Below are 21063 nucleotides of genomic sequence, written 5' to 3' on the forward strand. Positions count from 1 at the left end.
ATGTTCTCCGTTTGACATCAATGTGACGGCGTTTGTCGGTGAACCGACGGCCCTTCGCTTTTCCTCATTCTCCAATTGCCCTCTCCTCGTGCATCTGTTGCTTTTCCTACGTCCTTAGCTTTCAAGCTCAAAACATCATTCTCTGCAATCTTTATTTATGTCCCCAAACTGGTAGAGAATCGAGGATAAGGTACACGACCGCCACAGCAAAACCAGCACGTGGTTTGGACCTTCATTTGACCCAAGGACCCTTTCTCCTCGATCATAATTGTTGCCACTGCGTTTACAGTGGTTGTGTTCTTCCGGAGCTCTGTCGACGATTTGTCACCTTTCCACCTTCAGGTGGGCAATCTTTTCCATCCCGGGCCTTTACTGTGGCTCAACCTTACCTGATATCAAAACACTTCCGCCATCTTTGGTGGCTTTCCAGGCAATGTATATTGTTCCCAGTTACAAACAGTCAACTCAACGGCTTCTCACCTTTTCGCCGCCAACCCCATGAAAAGTTCTTGCTAACGATAAGATTAAATCCTGGTATTGAAGCGTCGCCTTTGTGTTCAGTACTGAACACACCCTCCATGGATCTCGTGATGGATCTCGAAACGGCCGATGTCGATACCCTCAAAACCATGATTGAGCTTTCTCTACAGGACCTCAATGAGCTTCAAACAACCACCACTGGAAAAGGAAAACGCCGTGATGGAGAACAGACAGACCTTGAGGTTGCCATTGCCACCTACATTGTAGAGCTTTCCGGCTTCAATCAGCTCCTCCTCGACCGCACCATGTGCGCCAGTATTGCCGACGCTGTTCGCCAAGATGCAGCCGCCATTTCGGAATTTGTCCGGACTGAGGAGCAGGCAAGGAACGACCACCACATGGCCTCTGCGTTGAACGAAGAAGCAGACAATGGTGCTCAACCGGAGGTTCGACCTTCCAAACCGACAGATGGTTTCACTGAAAGCCAGGACGATGATTTCCTTGACAAGTTGAGCGCCATATACATCTCCGACCCAGAGAAGGAGGGCGCAGCTGAGTCCTCTGCATGGGCTGCTAGTCGCCCGCGCACAACATCTCCATGCCCCGGACCCAAGGTCGTTGCGGCCATGAGAGAATGCGTGATATGCACAGATCAATATCGCTTCTTCGAGGTGGCCACGTTTCCGTGTCAGCACCATATGTGCCAGACATGTCTAACCAAGCTCTTTACGGATCTATTGAAGGATCAGACGCTGTTTCCACCTAGATGCTGTCACCAGCCAATCTCTTTGGATAAGTGCCGCTTCCTGTTGGAACCGGAGCTGGTCGGAAGGTTTTTGGCAAAGAAACTCGAGTATGAAACTGTTAATCAGACGTACTGCTCACGGCCGACTTGCTCGCTGTTCATACCGCAACAGGCTATCACATTGGATGTCGGCACTTGTGTCAAGTGCCGGCAAAGGACCTGCGTGGTCTGTAAAGGCCAAGCACATGTTGGTACAGACTGCCCTGAAGATTCGGCAACAAAGGAAGTGCTTCAGTTGGCGGGGACAGAAGGATGGATGAGATGCTATTCCTGTAAAAGGATGGTGGACTTGGTGCAAGGCTGCAACCACATCAGTAAGTTCATCTTCTTTTGCGTACAAGTAATATCGCAGTCAAAAGCCTGAACGCATGAAAAAACTAACTGTGCCGGTTTGTAGCTTGTCCCTGTGGCGCTCAGTTCTGCTATGCATGTGGTCAAGCTTGGAAAAAGTGTAATTGCGAGGTGTGGAGCGAAGAAATGCTCGCGGCTCAAGCTAACAGGCACGTCAATCGTGATGCGGGAGGTAGACGACTCCCAGAGCCAGTGAGGCAGCAGCGAGTAGCGGCAGCGGCGCGACACTTGATTGTAAATCACCAGTGCCATCACCGAGATTGGGGCATGCTTGAAGGGCAGCACCAGTGCGAGCTGTGCCGGGACTTTTTGCCAGCCTACCTTTATGAATGTCGGCAATGTAGACTGGCTGTCTGTAGGAGCTGTCGTTTCCAACGACTATAACCGCTCGGGCCGGCTTACATCAACGCCGGCAATTATGTTTATATGCAAGCAATTGTTAGAGAAAAAGAATCTCAACAAGAGTGACTGGAACGCGTCCTTGTTCATGCCAACGGACTTGAGTAAGAGAGGGGGGTACATACCGGTTTCAACTCGCCGTTGCAGTTCCTCGTCCTCGAATTGATAGGAATTACTAAATCCAGCCGGACGCGAGCTGCAAGTCCAGCCATTACTGATTCAGTGCTAGCTGGCCATGGAGGAATGAGATGACAGATAATTGCGTTTGGCCCAAATATCAAATAGCCAAGAAAAACTGTTGTTAACGACGACGTAATGGCCATTTTTCTCAAAGTATTAGTGTCTTGCAGTCTTACACACAAAAGTAATCTCCACTGACAACTCTTTGCAGTCCCTCAAAGCTTGGTGATTAACCTGTGGCAGTTAGTGATATTCCAGACCTATCAGACCTTTCATTCATTGACCAAGTCGCCTCGTCTTTGCCCTTTTTTTGTTTCTCTCTACACTCACACTTCCCTTTGCCCTCTCTCAAACGAAATACCCACCCATCCCCAACTGGACCCCCCAGTCCTCTCCGTCAACATAACCTACAGCCACGAGACCTACACTCCGCGCTTCGTCCCTTCGAAGGTGCCGAGCTCGACTACCAAAACAAAACCGACGTAACTCATCCATCGCTCTCAACTGGAGCTACACTAACTACCTACACTACACTGACCAGCACTCATTCCATGATCTTTTTGTCTAAAAACAAACTTCAAGGGGGCGTTTCTTCCAAGTTGCAATCGCTGACAGTTGCCGACATAGGATAACTTGAAGGAAAGGGGAGATGAATCAATGGATTTCACCGTGGTGAGCATGTTAGTGTAGGTAGTTTTCAGCGAAAAAAAAAAAAAAAAAAAAGTCCCAGATTTAGCTCCTCGTAGACTACCTACCTATTTCGTTTGCTCTTCTTTGTAGAGGTAGTTAGGTAAGGTACCTAGGGAACAACTTTTTAAGCTTTATCATGCATTCTGCACAAAACTGAAACCCAAACAAACGGCTTCTACACTACTTGGTTCCTGCACAACCTCTTCTTATTAAAGACATTGTTGAAGGCATATTACTATCACTTCTTCTTCTTCTTCTTCTTCTTCTTCTTCTTCTTCTTCTTCTTCTTCTTCTTCTTCTTCTTCTTCTTCTTCTTACTGTGGCGCGCCTATTTGACGGCGCCGCCCAACAAGTTATATTGCCTGGCAAAGAAGACGAGTGCCGCGACAAACACAGAAAAGGCAAGAGGGGGCACACCTGGATGTAAATGCCAGCAAGAACTTGAATATCCAATTAGGTTTCTTTATAGGTAAGTAAATAATGACGAATACGGCGCTAGCTAACTGGGATTAAAACAGCTTTCTGAAAGCCTTGGTGTTGATTACATTACACATTATCTTTTACTATATTCTCTTTGGCACATGGAGTCTAACCACCGGAGTCCCAAAGGCCTTGTCTGGTTCCAGCCCAGTTCCCTAGAGGTAGCCCCCCAATTTACCCCCTCACTCAACAACCTTCATCCCATCTTTCCCTCCCACCAAATCAATACCAACCCCATCAACAACGCACCTCCTCCCAACCCTCCTAAACTCCTCCCCCGGCCACCCCTGCACCGTAACCCCCTCCTTCACCGTCTCACCACCCATAACCAACGTATGCTCCAGCAGACACGCATCCCTCTGCATCTCCGCCCCGCTCAACAACCTGCTCCCCGTCCTCAACACCGCCCCATCTCCGACCTTCAACCTATTCAAATCGAACTTACCTCTGGTATTGATATGCGCCACCAGACTCGCATCGTCCACCGTCACCCTGTCTCCCAGCACTAACAACTCCGGCTCGGTAAACACGAGCGAAGGCCGGCCGTTGACAAATAAAGCGCAGTCTTTCCCGATCTTGGCGCCCAAAGCCCGGAAATAAGTCACGGTGAAACACGTGCCGGTGAGCATCCCCAACACGCCCTGGCCCGCAAAGCAGGAGCGGCGGAGTTGTTCGATGGATAGCAGGAGTTGCCAGCGCTGGCAGTAAGGGGAAAGGTCCCAGGAGTGAGTGCCCGGTTGGCGGCGGCCGAGGAGGATCCATTTGGCGGCGATGGTAATGAGGAGAGACAGGAAGGCAAGTAAGGTGTTGAAGACAGCGAAGACGGCGGTTAAGAGGCCGAAGAGGGCCATGGGTTGCGAGAGGATGGCGTGCGAGACGGGGTGGTCAGGGTGGCGGGCGCTGAAGACGTTGATGATTTGGATGGTGGAGATGGAGGGGGCGGTCCAGTACAGGGCTGTAAAAAGGCGATTGAAGATGGAGTAGGCGGTGATGGTGAGTGGAGAGTAGACACGGTAAGGGGCGAGACCGAGGTAGAAGGCGCGGCCGAAGGGAGTGCTTTTCACGGCGGGGTCGCTGGCAGGGTCTTCGGCTTCGGTTTCGGAACCGGAATGGGTGAAGTCCCCGGGAATGTCAGAGACAGAGCGGGTGATGGGAATGCTAGGGGTGCTGCGACCTTCTTCGGGGTCGTTGGTCCCTTGGGGGTAGGGTACGCTTTCGATGGAAGGTTTTTCCTCCTGGGTCTGAGCAGGATGTTGCGCTGCACGGGCGTTGCGTCGGGAGACTCGGCTCTTGTCACCACCTTTGGGGGCTGCGCCGGTTGAGAGACAGAGAGAGTCGCCACCCTTGGAACCGACGTATACTCCGTTGGCGACATACTCCTTGTTTCGGCGGGTGAGTGCACCTGATCCAAGCACCGTGTCTTCGCCGACAGTCACACCAGGGAGACAAACCACACGATCAGCAATCATAGCGCGGTCACGAATCTTGATGGGCTCGGAGCCGAGACCATCAGAGGTAACAAGATACGAGCGAGATCCAAAGACGACATCGTTGCCAACCTCGAGAAGATGGTAGTCCGTGATGCCGGGTCCAGTGCCAGGCCAGTAAACACGCTTACCAATCTTGGCCCCAAGCATCCGAAGGACAACAGAAGTCATTTCATAATGCTGACCAAACAAGCCAGTCAACTTCTTCAGCGACCTGTTCGGGTAGATTGTCCTCATCAAATCCAGTCTCCAGCGTTCGATCTGTCCGCGACCCTTAGCGCTGCTCGGCTTCAGCTTGCCAAACATCAAATCCAACAGCGTCTTGATGATCATCACAGCGGCAAACTCAAAAAACGGACCGAACATCACGCCCAAGCCCACAGCCAGATAGTGATAACCGATTCGGTCGTTGCCGGCCCACCAGGTGATGATGTCCGGCAGTGGAGCAACGGCCCGCGGGGGTCTGCCCTCAACCAGCCCGACCATACCAAGCAGCCACGGGCCACCGGCAACCAAGCTGACAAGACCGTACAGCGGAATGGTCAAGAACAGAGTCAAGGCCCAGTGCGGCCGCGGAGTGCGGTGGACGGATAGATCGCGGTTGGCCTCCGTGGCATCGTTCAACTCCCAGCTGCACGAGTTGGGACCGATGCAAGCACCGTCAGGGACCTGAGTGCCGGGAGCCACGTTGGCGGCAAGACCGACGGAGGCGTTAGCACCGATGGTGATCTTGCCTAGGTACATGGACGTGTTGGCTTCAGCGCCGAACGGGCGGACGATGCACTTGTCGAGAAAGGCGTTGGGGCCGATGGTTAAGAGATCGTATTCACCCAGCTGACAATCATGTAGTTCGACGCCGCTACCGATTTTGGCACCCAGGAGACGGTAGTACCAAACAATTGTGTAGTTGTGGTGCCTGTGGAACGAAAAATATTAAAAGATTATTCGGGAATAGGGGTGACAGAATATTCATTGGCGAAGGCTTTGTTTACATCGGAGAAAGGGGGGAGAATCTTGGCAAAACTTACCTAAAAATGCCCTGTCCAGTCAAAGCAATCACCTTCTGCGTCAACCACCACCTAGTATGATACCATCCCCACATCGGATATACTCCTTCCTTGTATCGGCCCATGATCAACCACTTGGCCAGAATGCCAAAGATGGGCCGCACAACCGACATGACCAACTGCGCAAAGAGCAGTGTTGTAACGATGTTGACCAACCGGCCAAAAGGCCATCTGCTCGTCGACCACCGCTCCATGTGTGCCAGTGTCAGCAAGAAGATAGCCCAGTGCGCCCCGCGCCTAAGGGGGTACAGAATCGCCATGGGCACCAGTTGCAGCACCATCAGGAATGGGTTCGTAGAGCTGTGGGTCTTGATGGGCGTCGGCAGTCCTTCACATCTGGCCTGCTGCTCCGCGTCAGAGTCACATAGGGTGGTGTCGCTGTAGGAGGTATATGCCGAGCTGGGCCGGGAAGCAAGCTTCTCGTCGATGAATGCCGATAAGGCGTCAACGGAGCCGCCGCGGAAGACGAGATCGATGGGTAGTGAGAGACCGAACTCGGAACGGAGAGCAGACAAAAGCCTACCGGCCCGAAGGGAGTCACCCCCTAGGTCAAAGAAATCGGCGTCGGCAGTGATTTCGTGGACCGAGAGGCCGAGAATGGAGGCCATGATGCGGGTTACCTGTGAAGCCGTGTTGCCCGAGGCCGAGGAGTCACCGGTTCCTGGGCGGTTGTTCTGCTCGTAAAGAAGGGACTCGAGAGCTTCACGGGTGGGTGTAGTGCCGAGTTTTGCCGGTAGAGGAGATTGCAGGATGTGGAAACGGTGTGGGACAAGATAGCCGGGTACCAGAGAGGGCAGCTTGGACTTGAGCGAGTCAATGACCTTGTACAGCTCGCTGACATCGGAAATCTCCTCCTTAGGGGCGATGTAAACTTCAAAGCCGCCGGATTGAGGGTTTTGATGCACGCGATGGACGATTTCCGAGGGCAAAAGAGCGGTTATGCTGCAATAAATGGTCGTTTCATCGATGCTACAAAGAAGCGAGGAGATGCTAACTGACAGGGGCGTGTTGGGAGGTGGGCAGGTAGCTTCGTAGTGGACATCGCAGTAGCGAGAAGCATCCGTCAGCTCGGGAAGGCCCAGGCGGTCCGCCAACTTGATGCGTAGTACCTTGTTGTTGCTCTTAGGCACGTCCTCCATGTAGACAATGAGGCTAGGCCACTTTGCCTGTTGCAACGACTTCTTCAGGGCTTGATGGAGTTGCCTGGTATCAGTACGCTGAGCGCCAGGAGGCGTGACTAGCACAACACCAACGACTTCTTGGAGGACATCGTGACGGACAGAGAAACAAAGGGCTCGCGAAACCCGGTTGAAGATTGGTGACTCGGGGTCCTGTGCGGCAGCAATGATGGCGTTTTCAACCTCGAAGGGTGAGATAATCTCGCCACCGCGGTTGATGACTTCCTTGCTGCGACCAGTGATGAAAAGGTAGCCGTCCGAGGAGAGGCGACCAAGATCACCGGTATCAAACCACCCATCTGGAGTGAAGGTGCTGCTGTCGTACTGGCCCTCTGCAGTGAGATAGCCGGGGAAGACGGGCTCACCACGGACACAGATACGACCCACGGTTTCGGAAGGTTGATGGATGTTGTTCCAGTCGAGAATGGCAAGTTCAGGGCCGACGGCGATACCGGAAGTGCCGGGCTTGTCCAGTTTGTAATTTGTTGGCGGGGTTGAGATAGGCATGCATCTGTCTTGGGTCAGTGAAAGTCCAGACAAGCACAAACGAGGTACTCACTCAGTCATTCCATAACTCGGCAGCACAATTGCCCCATCAAAAGTCTCTTTTAGCTTAACAGCCAAGGCAGGTAGCAGTCCACCAGCGGCATTACACACCAATCGGACTCTGCTCTTAGCAAGCGCTTCGGGTCGGTCCTCCGCTTGATCTAGAATCATCTGATGCATTGACGGCGAAGCATAGTACCATGTTGCCCCATGGTCCTGCACAACATCCCAGAAGAGGGTCGGATCAAAGGCCGAACAGCAGATGACGGACCCACCCGAGAATATGGGCGAGAAGATGTTTCTAATCAAGCCGCCAATGTGAAACAAGGGCATCATGTTGAGACAGACATCATCTGGCGTCAACCCCCACGAGTCGATGACAAAGGCTACGCCAGCAGCAATGTTCTGGATGGTAATTGGAACAAGCTTCTTGGTACCTGAAGTACCGCTGGTGAACAAGATGATGGCTACGTCGTCTGTCCCGTTTGGCGCTGGCTGGGAGCAGCCTGCTGCTTGGGGCGTGACTAGCTGTCCGGTCAAGTCTCTGATGGAAATTCGTGTAGGCTGGCCACGCTGAGCGAGGTCACTCTCAACCAGCAACACTGTTAGTCCTTCCAGGGCCGTCCATGATGAAGGGCCCGTAAGTCCCAACCGCTCCGCATCCTTTGCGAAGGTCAATATGACTGAAGCACCCGTCTGCCGTACATCAGCACGAAACTGTTCAGCCCCAACGGCCTTATCGCAGTTGACTGGTGAAGCAATGCATGTGTTTGCTACGGCTAGACAAACTGCAGCGAGGACAGGGCCATTGGTGAGAGCGATACAAACAATGGGCTTGGTCAGTTTACCCCTTTGTTGCACATCAAGAGCCTTGCTAGGGAGAGCGAAGTTGTTGGCAAAGTCCCGGAGGGAGCCATGGGTGAGGACTGTGCTTAGGTCGGGCGTACTGAGAGCCGGCTTGGAGCTGGGTTGGATAAAGGCGGATAGGCTGGTGTAGGAAACTCTGAACGAATCGAGAACTTGTTGTTGCTGGGAGCAGTCAAGCCCGGATGCCGTCTTTGACCGAAGCTGGCTTGTGGCTTGTGCGTAAGAGAGAAGGGTGTCGTATGGAGACGCCATGATAATGTGTGGTGATTAGTGACTGGTATTCACCTTGGTAGTCGTTGTCTCGTCTGCCAAGATCTGATATTAAGCAGCCCGTCCGTCCTGCGGATACTGTTTGATGGCTCGCCAACCGGATACAGAATGTTCATGGTGAGTTCTTGATGAATACTGTTGAGCAGCGGTGAAGAAGATATCAACAAGTGGACTGATGATCAATGAGAGTGTTTGGCGAAAGGAGTGATGTTAGACAACTCTAACAAGTTTTGGAGTGATCTGGACTATGAACACGAGATATCGAGATCGACAGTGTCAACGGAAAAGTGATGACGGAGTAGATGTACCCAAGCTTGCGCGACAGAACGTTGTCTTTCGCGCCTTTTTCTTTTGTTTATTGTTTATTTTTTCGATTTTTTTTATTTTTCTTTCTTTCTTTCATATTCCACCGTGGTCCAGTGACTGTACAAACTCCACGACCCGGGGGACGATTGTCTAATCTTAGCGAAGAAGCTTGTCTTCGTTCCAAGACGGCGGATGAACCTGAGTAGAATGGGACTAAGAACCGCTCATCACTTATTTTGGGTTTGGCTCTTGGATGACGTTATGCCAGGGTGTTGGTGCTTGGCGAAGGGGATCTGTTTAGGCTCGTGGGAGAACTGCGTATCATAGTATGCTCACCATCATCGACTCGGGACTGGGCGATCGAGGTACATCATCAGGAGGGTTCGTGATGGGATTCGGCTGAAGCCGTTCTTGGCAGTGTTGATCATCTTCGGCTGTGCGTTTCAAGCTTTTTTGGAGTGCCGTGACTGGCATGGAGAAGAGTACCCAGACCCATCTGAAACCGGAGATGGCAGCGGCGTTGGTCCATAAGAGCCGATATCAAACATTGTAGGAAACCCGAAGAAGGACCGTGTGAGCTTTGAGTGTTTTGCGTTTGTGGGGCTGTCGTGAACAAGACACTTGAGGCAAAGCTCTCTCTCTCTCATGGACATTGTTTGTTTTCCAACCCATCAGCTCGCAGTTCTGCTCAGAGCATGAGTTGCCTCATTCCAGCGAGCATCCGATCAATAGAGGAAAAAGGGTGATTTTTTGCCCTTCCCAAAATAGGTTACGAAGAGCCAGCCCCCTTAGTTGATCATGAGAAGATCCAAGATCTTGAAGATGCCCAGAGAGCATTCAAAAGAAGATGTCACCGGCTGAGGTAGAACCCTGTCGAATATTGGCAGGGTCGTCCATAGAAGCTGCACCTGTCAACCGGTAGTTGGACAGTGTCCAAACTGTTGATCTGCAAAAACGGGCTTGGCCGAATCATCGCCAAATCGTTCCTGCATGTGGACGAGCCAAGCCGCGAAGGGATGAATGACGTTTCAAGACCCTAAGGTTCCAAATTGGGAGTTTGAGAATAAGGGACTCGCTCACTTGAGCGACACCATGGCGAGGCTGGCGGTCTTGGCCTTTGAAGCATAAGCCATTCAAGCTTGTCAGCCTTTTCGATTTCCCAGCCTTCGCTCATTTGGGCCGCATGGGTGGTTTTTGGTGGACTGTAGGCTGCGGCATGCCTTTCCTGGAGACTAATGCCTCCCGCTCAGACTTGGACCAGCTCTCTTATCAATGTGTTTGAGAGGGAAAACGAGCTAGGGAATACGTATTGGGAGAGTTCAAGTGGAGATCAGCCTGACTGACAAGAGTAGAAATGATCTGAACCGGGCAACGAGACAAGTAAGAACAAACGCTGGCCGCGAGACACCAGTGAGGGAGCATCGGAAGATGAAGCGGGCTGTTAAGGATGAAAACGAGAGATTAGGGACCTTTGAGGAATATAGCGAAGCGAAGAGCGTGGTTGATTTGTCATTGGGAAGGGAAATGGTGCTTCCATACGAGCAAAGGCTGACTCTGGACGCGCCGCATCGTACACTAGAGTGAATCTCGGGGCTTGTCGGCTCTATTGCGTGAGAGGAGGTCCACTTACTCGGGCCGTGCCGGGACATTCACCACCAATATGTGGCCCCTTCTTCCGGCTGATATCCGCGGATGCCCGAAAACACAAGGGAGCCTTGATCCTGGTGTTGAGAATTCCGGGACATGAGTTGCTAACCCCTAGTTGGATTTTCCGCTCAAAGTAGTCTGCGGGCGAGCAGTCCAAAGCAATGGTTGCTGCTCTCCAAATTCAGTGGGGGCCGTAGGTCTCGAGACACGTGAAGTTCCCAGGACTGGTGACGCGACACTGACTTTTTCCTCCCCTCTTTGAAATGTTGGTCATGTCATAAGTTGGTTCCCGAGTTTCCTTTGTGTGGTGGATGAAGAGTTCTGGTAGACAAGCTTCTCACCGAGCCTTTGAGGATCTCTCTTGGGGCTTGCCAGTCATCAAGACATCGATGCTTGGATCGAGGCCAATGTTTCTGACGGCGGAGACATTGGTTGCAGAGCTGACGGTCAAGAAGCGCATGTCGCCTTGTGATCACAGAACATTTTGGGTTGTAGACACACCAGCGTGGACTGGTAAAAGATGTGCCTGATTGTGGACGACGGAGGATGTCGAGAGAAGAACTTCAAGTGGAAGTCTCGAAAAAGGTTGAACTGACTGCCGACTTTAGGTGTGATTCGAGCCAGAAGCTCCAAGGAAGGTACGGATGAGAAACCGGGCCGACAGCATATTTGGACAACTGGCGCCAAGACCGCGAGTCTACCTTGACGGCCCGTCAGTACCAGCCTTTATCAACGGCTTATCGCGTATCTACCTCTAGCAGGTATCCCGCCACATCCCTGACAGCTGAGAGCTGTACCTCTAGGCAGCTGTTCCTCGGCACCTCACTGGGGGAGGACCTGATGCAGGTCATTCCTCCCCCCGCGGCGCCATCTTTTCCCCAGCTTCCATTTCCATGGTTTCTTCCATTTCTTTGCTGTAGCCTCTCGGGCTCTGCATGTAGCGAGCCTTTCCAGTTTCAACTGATTCAAAATGCCCGCGACGCCATCAACATCGCGATCGGGTCGCCACTCGCAAAGTTCAATAGTCAGTGATGTGAGCGCTGTAAATGTGGTGGTGGGGCCACCCGAAATCGCAAACACCAGCACCACGGGCATCACCACCAAAACCAAAGTCAAGGCCACCGTTCTGTACGAAGACGACGCCGGCGCCGATGGACTCGAGCCACTGGTCGATCTCACACAAGCCATTCCATTGCACTCGAAAAAGACGGACCGGAAGCAAAAGAGACGCGACAAGAAAGAAGCGAAACGGGCCTCGACGGTGCCGCCCCGAGGCATGCTCGACCTCCCCTACGAGCTCCTCTACTCCATCATCACCCTCGTCGAACCCAGAGAGCTGTTTGTCCTCTGCCGCGTTAACAAGTCGCTTCGGAACTTCATCCTGTCCCAAGAACACCTCATCACGCGCGACATTATAGCATGGCGCTACCCCTCTCTCTCCAAATGCTTCCGCCTTCCTGTCCTGGCCCAGGATCTCGACGAAAACGCCCGTCGCGCGCTCAACGAAGCCTATGGCGATGCGCTTAGCCCTAGACGAGTCAATGCCAACTATAAACATGTCCAGTCTCCTGACCCGTCCCTTGTCTGCTTCTGCTACACCTGTCGTCTTCGCTGGATTTTCCTTTGCATCATTGTCGACTTCGCCCACTGGCAGCATCATCTGGACAACGGACTACCCATTCCCACTATCCCTCGTGGTGCCGACCCAGACTGGAACAAGAAACTGGTCGCTGAACACGCCCAGGTGGTTGTCAAAGCCCTTCACAGCCAGCTGTGGTACGTGAGGCTGCTGCAAGCACATCTAACCTCCATCACCCGCTCCATCCGCCGAAACACTGCCAACCAAGGCAACAGACGATCTCGCTTTCGCATGACGCCCTCGGACGTCGCCAGCGGCACCGACGCCTTTCTCGACCGGAGCGGCCCTCCCACAGTCGACTTTCCCTACAACCGCGACAACTATGACATGCTCGAGGCATTCATGTCATCACGAAGTTGGATCAAGGATGACGGGAAATGGGTCTACGTTCCTGCTGATCAGCACGAACGAGAACTTCGCCTGCTCGAGCGTCAGAGACAGGAGGCGCCGTCATCGACTGCCGTGTCCCAAACGCCGCCTGCCGCACTTGTGCCGAGATCCATGATCTTCTAAAATCATTCATGAACTACCTAAGCTTTCTTATCTTTGACGTTAGTCTCCGATAGCATCGGACATAAGGTCGTCCAACGTCCGGTAGTCCCGAAATAAGATCCTGCTTGAACACCGTCTTGGCTTTGCGATCCCAGGCCGGCCAGGGTACCCTAGGTAGGTATCGAGATGATCGATGTCTCTCTTGATCTCAGGGACTCAGACCAGCTCGGAGCATCTTAGGGGCGTCAGATGGACCCACAGATGCGGCACGGGCGACCGAAGTGTCAAAGACCCCCCTGTTCCGCTGCGTTTTCATTATTAATACAGGTTGTTTTTAGCAGGTCTTCTAGCAGACCCTAGAAGAACAGACCCGTTGCATCGCAGGCTCACCCATGCGTCGCGTGGCCGCCAGTGTCTCGGCAATTCAGACAAGTGCCGTTACCGCCCTCATCCTTGCACCCTCGACGACGTCACCTCATCGCGATTTTAGAATCTGGCGGGCAGTTTGAGTTTTCAACGACACGGACAACAGCAATCAATGTTTCTGTACCCCTCAGCGCCACGTGCTATAATGTTGCGGTTGCATCTGGAAAAAAGCCATTTCATCAGATACTGTACGTAGGTATCTGCGATACATCAGCATCCGCGCTGTCCGGTGCAGAATGGCAGATCTTGACTTGCGATTCAGAGATCCGAGTTTCCGGAGACGAGACCTTATCCCGTAGCGCCATTGGCCACTGGCTGGCGGTGATAAGAAAGGGTCAAGAGTAAGACAGAGGGGTGAGGACGAAAATCGGAGGTTCGGGTTTCAGGCAGAGCCGCCTACATATCTCAAGGAAAAAAGATGCCGACCGCGGAATTATCTATCAAGACTGAAACAACCTATCGCATGGAAAAGTTTCAAAACTTGTCGACACCGACAACAACAACCTCTTTACCGCTGTTTGCCTCGGTACTCTAGCGTTTCTGCTGCTTATCAAGCACGACGAAGCATGGAACAAGCGACACTCTACACAGGGTGGATCCCTGGAATCCCTTGCTTTCCGAGAGCTTCCCGCAACTGTGGGCCCCGACAAAAACTTCCAGCCCAAAGTTCGATGAGGCAAAATCATGGATGCTGAGTGAAGATGAATCCATGCCGGTCCCGGAGGTGGATATGAAGCAGGTTCCACGATCCAAGTCATATAAAGATGTGAAGGGCCCCGAGGACTCTGGGCCATCTTTTGGAACCGCATCTTCACCTATTCCGGTAACAAACAACCTACATCTCTCTCTCTCTCTCAAAACCACAACAGCAGTTACAGCAACACCCGACACAATGTCTGGCACCGATTACAAGTTCGAAGGCTGGCTCGGCTTTGACAAGAGCTCTGCCCATGGCAACATGCAATGGGGCGAGTTCGAGCCCAAGCCCTGGGAGGAGACCGATATTGATATCAAGATCGAGTGCTGCGGCGTCTGCGGTTCCGACATTCACACCTTGAGGAGCGGTTGGGTATGTTTGACTGCTGCTTTCAAATAATTGCTTGTCAAGTTCGTATTGCTAACAATTCCTCATAGGGCCCTACCAACTACCCTTGCTGCGTCGGTCACGAGGTTGTCGGTACCGTCGTCCGTGCTGGTTCCAAGGTTGAGGGCGGCATTAAGGTCGGCGACCGTGTTGGTGTCGGTGCTCAGAGTGACGCCTGCCGCAACCGTACCGACAAGCACTGCAAGATCTGCGCTGACGGCAACTACAACTACTGCCGCGTCCACCACGTTGGCACCTACAACGGTGTCTACATGAACGGCGGCAAGTCTTATGGCGGTTACGCTACCTACCAGCGTGTCCCCTCTTTCTTCGCCGTGAAGATTCCCGAGTCGATGCCCTCTTCTCACGCCGCCCCCATGCTTTGCGCCGGTGTCACCACCTACGCTCCCCTCAAGTTCCACGGTGTCGGCCCTGGCAAGCGCGTCGGTGTCATTGGTCTCGGCGGTCTCGGCCACTTTGGTGTGATGTGGGCCAAGGCCCTCGGCGCCGAGGAGGTCGTTGTCATCTCCCGCAGCTCCAGCAAGAAGGCGGATGCCATGGCCATGGGTGCTACCGGCTTCATCGCCACCGGTGAGGACCCCGAGTGGCTCAACAAGAACAGGTCGTCTCTCGACATCATTCTCTGCACCGCCTCCTCCGCCGACATGCCTTTCAACGACTACCTCTTCCTCCTCGACCTCGATGGTGTCTTCATCCAGGTCGGCGCCCCTGACGATGATCTCCCCCGCATCAAGCAGATGGCCCTCATCTTCAACCGCATCAAGCTCACCGGTTCCCTCATCGGCTCGCCCGACGATATCCGCGAGATGTTCCAGCTCGCGGTTGACAAGAAGGTCCAGCCCTGGATCAGCGAGATCCCCATGAAGGAGGCCAACAAGGCCATTGTCGACTTCGAGGACGGCAAGCCCAGGTACCGTTTCGTCCTCAAGAACGAGGACTACACTCCTGTTCCTGCTCAGGCTTAGATTTAGATTTTCTTTGGTCTCGAACGGTCTATACCCATGTGTAATGAAAAAGCGGTTTTTTGGTTCTACTACCTAATTTTTTCTTGCTCGCTTGAGATATTGGCATGTGATTTGTGATCCTTGCAGTTGTGTGTACGGTTCGCATACGGGAAGCGGCTGCTGTCAGCGTCATCCCGTCCCCCCTGGTCCGGTACCTTGTTGTGTTACCCAATGCACGGCGGCATGCAACAACAACATGGTAACACCCGCGACCGTTACACAACGGACTGGACCTGCATGTACACCACAGGTCCAGCAATCGACAATGGACGGAATTGAAGCCGGAAGATACAAGATATATGGAAAACACTACTCGATGCAGGCAAGAGGCGGGTAGGAAGCCGTCCATTGTCAAGGCAGGAAGTCAGCGGCGGCAGGATCATGCCGTGTACAGCGGTCCGTCGGCATCCATTTTTTCAAGTCGAATCCACGTTGCCTACAGCCCCTGGGGTCCGAAAGAATTGATCTGTGATTACTTCCATTCATCCATCTGATTCAAGTTGCGAATTGGATTCAGTTGTCAGGCATCGCGCGGCGGGTTTTGAAACCGAATCAGATGGAGGTACACAACAACGAACAATTCTGAATTGGCCTTCCAAAGTACTTACCATCGTCATGCACTGGTTTCAGTTTTTCCTCTGCAAGTGACGTATGTGATAAAATTTCCAGGTCCATTACATATTATCGATGGCTAAAACGGGGACGGACGGAGACCTAGGATACATTTTGGGCAGAAGAAACCTAAGATTGGAATGGATGGATGAAGGCGCGGCCGGAACTGTCATGAATGCCCACTGCTGGATGGATGGATGGATGGATGGATACACTCGCTACGCTACTACAGTTCACCCCTGATTTCCATGTTCGTTAGCGCGGGAGTTCACTACCTACACTACTAGGTACGGACTCTGCTGTGCAACTCAACCACCATTCCACAATTTCCGTGGAAGAACTTGAATCTGATTGTTCTATCATTTTGTTTGCCTATATATCTTTTTACAGACCCTACTTAATTCTATAATAGGAACCGTGTCAAGGGCCTCCACCACCCACCCACCAAGCACCAACAACGGCCGCGCCGGCCGATGACCCGCACCGCACCCCGCCTAGGAGGAGGCACAGGTCGCTGATCACTTCTATTTTTTCTTTTCTTTTGTGGACTTTCATTCAAAGTTAGGTTCCCTTCAGTTCCCGCACTTCAGTCCCGCTGCCGGATCTAAGTTTGTCCAACGGTCGTACATGGACGCAAAGATAATCCGCCCCTGTCCGGTCTGCGGAAGCATCCCCGGCCCCCCCTGACGGATCAGCCGAGGTTCCCTGTCACTCCACCATCCATCCCATCAGGAAGAGAGGAACCTGAACTTCCACTACCCACTATAGTCTAGGTACCCACTACATGGATACATACCCACGATTAGTATACTTCCTGCTCCTGATCCTTCCGACAGTCATTCATTCACTCGTTCAGTTTGGATCCCTTGAATCGAGTTGATTCTTCCCTTCTCTTTTCTCCCAATTCCCTCGTTCAGTTTGGATCCCTTGAATCGAGTTGATTCTTCCCTTCTCTTTTCTCCCAATTCCATCGCTCCGCCTTTCCTAACTAGACGGGAGTAACACACCTATTATGTCCACAACTCCCCCTCTTCGTCACCACGCAGTCTCTCCTCCCCCTTTTTGATTCTATCCGCACCTTTCTTACTGACATTGACAGTGACTATCCGAGTATTCCACTCCTTACACCTACTTTATCCCCTCTCTCCCCCCTTCTTCTCCAACTCGCTTCTGCAATCACAGCGCCGCGGGCGGTGAGTGGACAGGTGGGGCAGGGCATGCCGAGTATGTAAATGGGAGAGGACTGGATGGCGGCGAGTGAGGTAGCGAATGAGGATGGTGGAAAGTGAGTGGGGAGCAAGAGAAGTAAAAATATAGGGATATTGGGACGAAGTGGGTGGTGCACTTCAGTTCTTTTGTGCATCAGAACCATTAATAGACCCTTGTGCACCCAACGACAAAAAACAAGCTGCCAGCGACCACTGCGAGGGCACAGCTAGCTCTCTTGAGACAAAGGAGTCTAATTGACATCTCTTCATACTGGCTACTTAGCATCAGATCATCACTCCTCGGGAACTCATCATGTGCGAGTAGGAGGAGTACTACTTGTGGAAATGCGGCTACGTCGTAATCTAGTACTCGCCATCTTGTGCTTGAGATGTCAGGGGGGATGGGGTACTGGTAGTGGGCGAGCATGAACGGGAAGAACGCTGAGGTATACAAGTATTCCTCTGAAATCCACACTGGGCCGGATATTTGGATCCTTCGTTGTTCATGAATAATGGTTGATGGTGTGAAAGAAGTCAATACTTGGCTGCTTCTTGCTGATCATCGCAGAGGGAAACATGTTAACAGGCTGATAGGATGGAATGTACATGTCTTCAATAACCAGAATCCTCCTGCTCGTTGCCCTCGCTCATCCAAGTCGCCGTTGAGTAAGAAGTTTCGAAAACTTTGAAGCAAATGGAAGGAAGCGAACCAGAAGCCAGAAATCAAAAGGTTTCGGAACCGCGAACCGACGAGAGGTGCTTCTCCGATAAGTGCCGTGGTTGCCGTTTTGCGGTGAAGGATGATGGAATATAATTTTCAAGTCACGACCTGTAGCTACCTACGTATACTTACTAGGTAGTCGAAGACCACCTAAAAAAATTTTAACAGCAGAAAGAAGAAAAGAAATGGCCAACGATCAAGTCCATTACAACACTGCAGATATTCCAGATCATGACAAGCCAAGCACCAGCCACAGGCCCGAGATGCATATGGTAGCGCACAGACAAGCACTTGGACGAATCCGGATTCGTATGATAACCGGCCCCTCTATGAATAGCCTCATCCGCCCTCCCGTCCCGTCGGCCCCCTCCCCCACCGGCGGTCGACTCAATGTACACTAGCAAGTTGCAGTTACATCCGCCGGCGCATCATGAGTTAATGCATCATCTAAATCTTACCGAGCACTCCAGTGGTAAGCTGACCTTGTCGTGATTGGCACGCTACCCTCGCTGGTTCGGGAACACTTCCGAACATGAAGGTACCAAGGCTTGGCGTACTGGAAGAACATGGAGAGAATGGAGAGAGTTGCATGCACTTCTTTTAGCGAAGCGGAGAATGGGCAGATCGACGAGCGTCGGATGCGGGGAATCCAATGGGGCTGGATTCTAGACTCCAGATTCTGGAAGAAGTCTCTGGTTGGAGTTGGACTGGAAACTGAACGGGAAAGATTGAGATCTGGGTTGAGGAGGAAGGAAGGATGAATACCATAAACCCAGAGCATGTCCCTCCTCCCCGGGAGGAAGATTGGAACTGAGACCACGGCACTCCCCTTCAATTTCCCGTCTTTCCTTACTTCCTTCTCGGCCGGCCATCATGATGTGGCATACTTCCCTTGGAGCAGCTGCCGCCGTATTTTCCCTCCTCACTTCCCAAGTGGTTGGGCGAGAAGACGTTCAGATAGAACCCCAGACAGCCCAGATTGTGTCGACCAAGGGAGTCATTCTCGACACCATTCTGGATTGGAATGACGCCGCGAGACTCGACCACACCACGTACAATGGCCAGAAGTACGGATGTAAATGCTATCCTGGCCGTCCATGCTGGCCCTCTGCCAATAAGTGGAACAGCCTGAACAGGACGGTCGATGGCACTCTTCATGTCAACGTCCCTGCCGGTGCTGTCTGCCACAACACCTTCGACGGACCCTTTGGCACCATCCAGACCTACGATGAGGCGGCATGCGCTGATGCCAAGGAGAACTTTGTCAACGAGCAGTGGACGTATGTTACCCATCCATATCACACCCCCTCAACTCTTGAACTGAACTGACAAAACTCCAGAGTCGAAAAACCGGCCGATGGCCTTTGGACCTACTTCACCAACGACACCTGCCGTCCCACATCGAACCCTTCCGACCCTTGCACCCTTGGAAGCTACGGCGTCTACGTGATCATGGCAACCAAAGCCTCTCACATCCAAGCCGGCGTCAACTTTGCGCGCCAAAACAACCTCCGCCTGATCGTCCGCAACACGGGGCACGACTTCCTCGGCCGCTCTGTCGGCTACGGCTCCCTGATCATCAACACGCACAGCTTCCAATCCCTCAAATGGACCGACAAGTATACTGGTCCCGGCTCCTACCGTGGTCCTGCCGTGACCATGGGCGCCGGTGTGCAAGGTGGCGACATTCTCAAGGCAGGCCACGCTTTGAACCCGCCCATGGCCCTCGTAACAGGAGAATGCGCCACCGTTGGTCTTTCCGGCGGGTTCATCCAAGGCGGCGGCCACGGCCCCTGGACGACTCTCAAGGGACTGGCCGTCGACAATGTGCTCAACTTTGAAGTCATCACCGCCTCGGGTCTGATCGTCAACGCCAACGAGTGGCAAAACCCCGACCTCTTCATCGCGTTGAGGGGCGGCGGCCCGGCTTCGTATGGTGTCATCCTCTCCACCACCGTCAAGACTTTCCCTGACTTGCCAGCCGCGGGCGCCACGTTGTACCTTAACGCCACGCACACGTCGGATAACGAGGTCATCTGGGTAGGAACCAAGATCTTTCACAAGTACGCCAACCACTTTGTTGATAACGGGTTGTATGTCTACTTTGAGATCTTCCCTAACCAGTTTCGCGTACGTCCATTCGTGGCTATTGGTAAGAGCCAAGTCCAGCTCCAGGACATTCTTAGACCTATGCTCGATGAGTTTGCTGCTGCCCGTATCCCGTACGAGGCTGCATTCATGGAGTTCCCCACATTTTATGATCTCTATATCGACCTGTTTGAGGCTGAGAAAGCTGGTCAGACGGCGTTAACGGGCGGGTGGATGTTCAACCACGATGATGTTGCTAACCGCAATGACGAGATCATCGCTGCTATGAAGAACGTGGTCAGCCCGGCTGGAAGACCGGATTTGTTTGGTGGCATGGTTGGACATCTGTTCAACCCAGGCCATAACGTTCCCGTTTCGACATCGGCGGCTCACCCGGCGTGGAGGAACGCGACGGACTTTGTGATTGCTGTTTTGCCGAGCCCGGAGCATCCCAGCCTGGCGGTCAAGAAGGATTTGCAAAATGTTTTGACGAATAATATGGATGAAGGGTTCAGGAATGCGTCGAGGAGTGGGGCTACTTATGTTAATGAAGTAAGTTGTACTTTTTTGCTTGGTATGTGAGATGAGGATTTACTGACCAGTGAAATATGTACAGGCCGACCCCTTCCAGCCCAACTGGCAGAGCCACTTCTGGGGTTCCAACTACCCTAGGCTTAAGCAGCTGCGCAAGAAGTGGGATCCTTTGGGTGTCTTTTATGCCGTATCCACTCCCGGCACGGAAGACTGGGAGGAGATTGAGTTCAACACCAGGCTTTGCAAGAAGCTTTGAATCGTGTTGATGTGCGTTTCATTATGCACTGATGTGATCTTTGTCGTAGTGTTAGTTGATACCTCTATGCATATACGATAATTGAAACTTTGGAACAAAGACGGCAAAGTTGCCGTGATACAAACGACTCACCCAAGCTTCCTAAGATTTTTTTCCCTCCTGTGACCCCAGGCACTTTAACCGGCTAATATCTCTCAACCATCACTTGGCCCAACCACGAATTTG

The 21063-nt window shown here is 52.5% G+C and overlaps 5 protein-coding genes across 5 annotated transcripts; 4 read left to right on the top strand and 1 right to left on the bottom strand.

Moving 5' to 3' along the window:
* Positions 1–590: 590 nt before the first annotated feature.
* NEUTE1DRAFT_83195 (uncharacterized protein) lies at positions 591–2020 on the top strand (the record flags this gene model as incomplete). The annotated part of the gene is made up of 2 exons (XM_009853488.1): positions 591–1599; positions 1683–2020. The coding sequence occupies 2 exons, from the start codon at positions 591–593 to the stop codon at positions 2018–2020; spliced, it is 1347 nt and encodes a 448-aa protein (XP_009851790.1).
* A 1123-nt stretch (positions 2021–3143) lies between these two features.
* Positions 3144–8782, bottom strand: NEUTE1DRAFT_101454 (uncharacterized protein; the record flags this gene model as incomplete). Its single annotated transcript, XM_009853489.1, has 4 exons — positions 3144–3222; positions 3635–5788; positions 5901–7628; positions 7677–8782. 4 exons carry the CDS (start codon positions 8780–8782, stop codon positions 3144–3146), a joined length of 5067 nt encoding a protein of 1688 aa, XP_009851791.1.
* A 2941-nt stretch (positions 8783–11723) lies between these two features.
* Positions 11724–13015, top strand: NEUTE1DRAFT_64521 (uncharacterized protein; the record flags this gene model as incomplete). Its single annotated transcript, XM_009853490.1, has 1 exon — positions 11724–13015. One exon carries the CDS (start codon positions 11724–11726, stop codon positions 12903–12905), a length of 1182 nt encoding a protein of 393 aa, XP_009851792.1.
* A 1187-nt stretch (positions 13016–14202) lies between these two features.
* NEUTE1DRAFT_83201 (uncharacterized protein) lies at positions 14203–15446 on the top strand (the record flags this gene model as incomplete). Its single annotated transcript, XM_009853491.1, has 2 exons — positions 14203–14379; positions 14445–15446. 2 exons carry the CDS (start codon positions 14203–14205, stop codon positions 15378–15380), a joined length of 1113 nt encoding a protein of 370 aa, XP_009851793.1.
* Positions 15447–18833: 3387 nt separating this feature from the next.
* Positions 18834–20955, top strand: NEUTE1DRAFT_146918 (uncharacterized protein; the record flags this gene model as incomplete). The annotated part of the gene is made up of 3 exons (XM_009853492.1): positions 18834–19240; positions 19301–20600; positions 20665–20955. The coding sequence occupies 3 exons, from the start codon at positions 18834–18836 to the stop codon at positions 20836–20838; spliced, it is 1881 nt and encodes a 626-aa protein (XP_009851794.1).
* Between the last annotated feature and the right edge of the window lie 108 nt (positions 20956–21063).

This window comes from Neurospora tetrasperma, assembly GCF_000213175.1.
Source record: "Neurospora tetrasperma FGSC 2508 unplaced genomic scaffold NEUTE1scaffold_4, whole genome shotgun sequence".
Classification (NCBI taxonomy): Eukaryota; Fungi; Ascomycota; class Sordariomycetes; order Sordariales; family Sordariaceae; genus Neurospora; species Neurospora tetrasperma.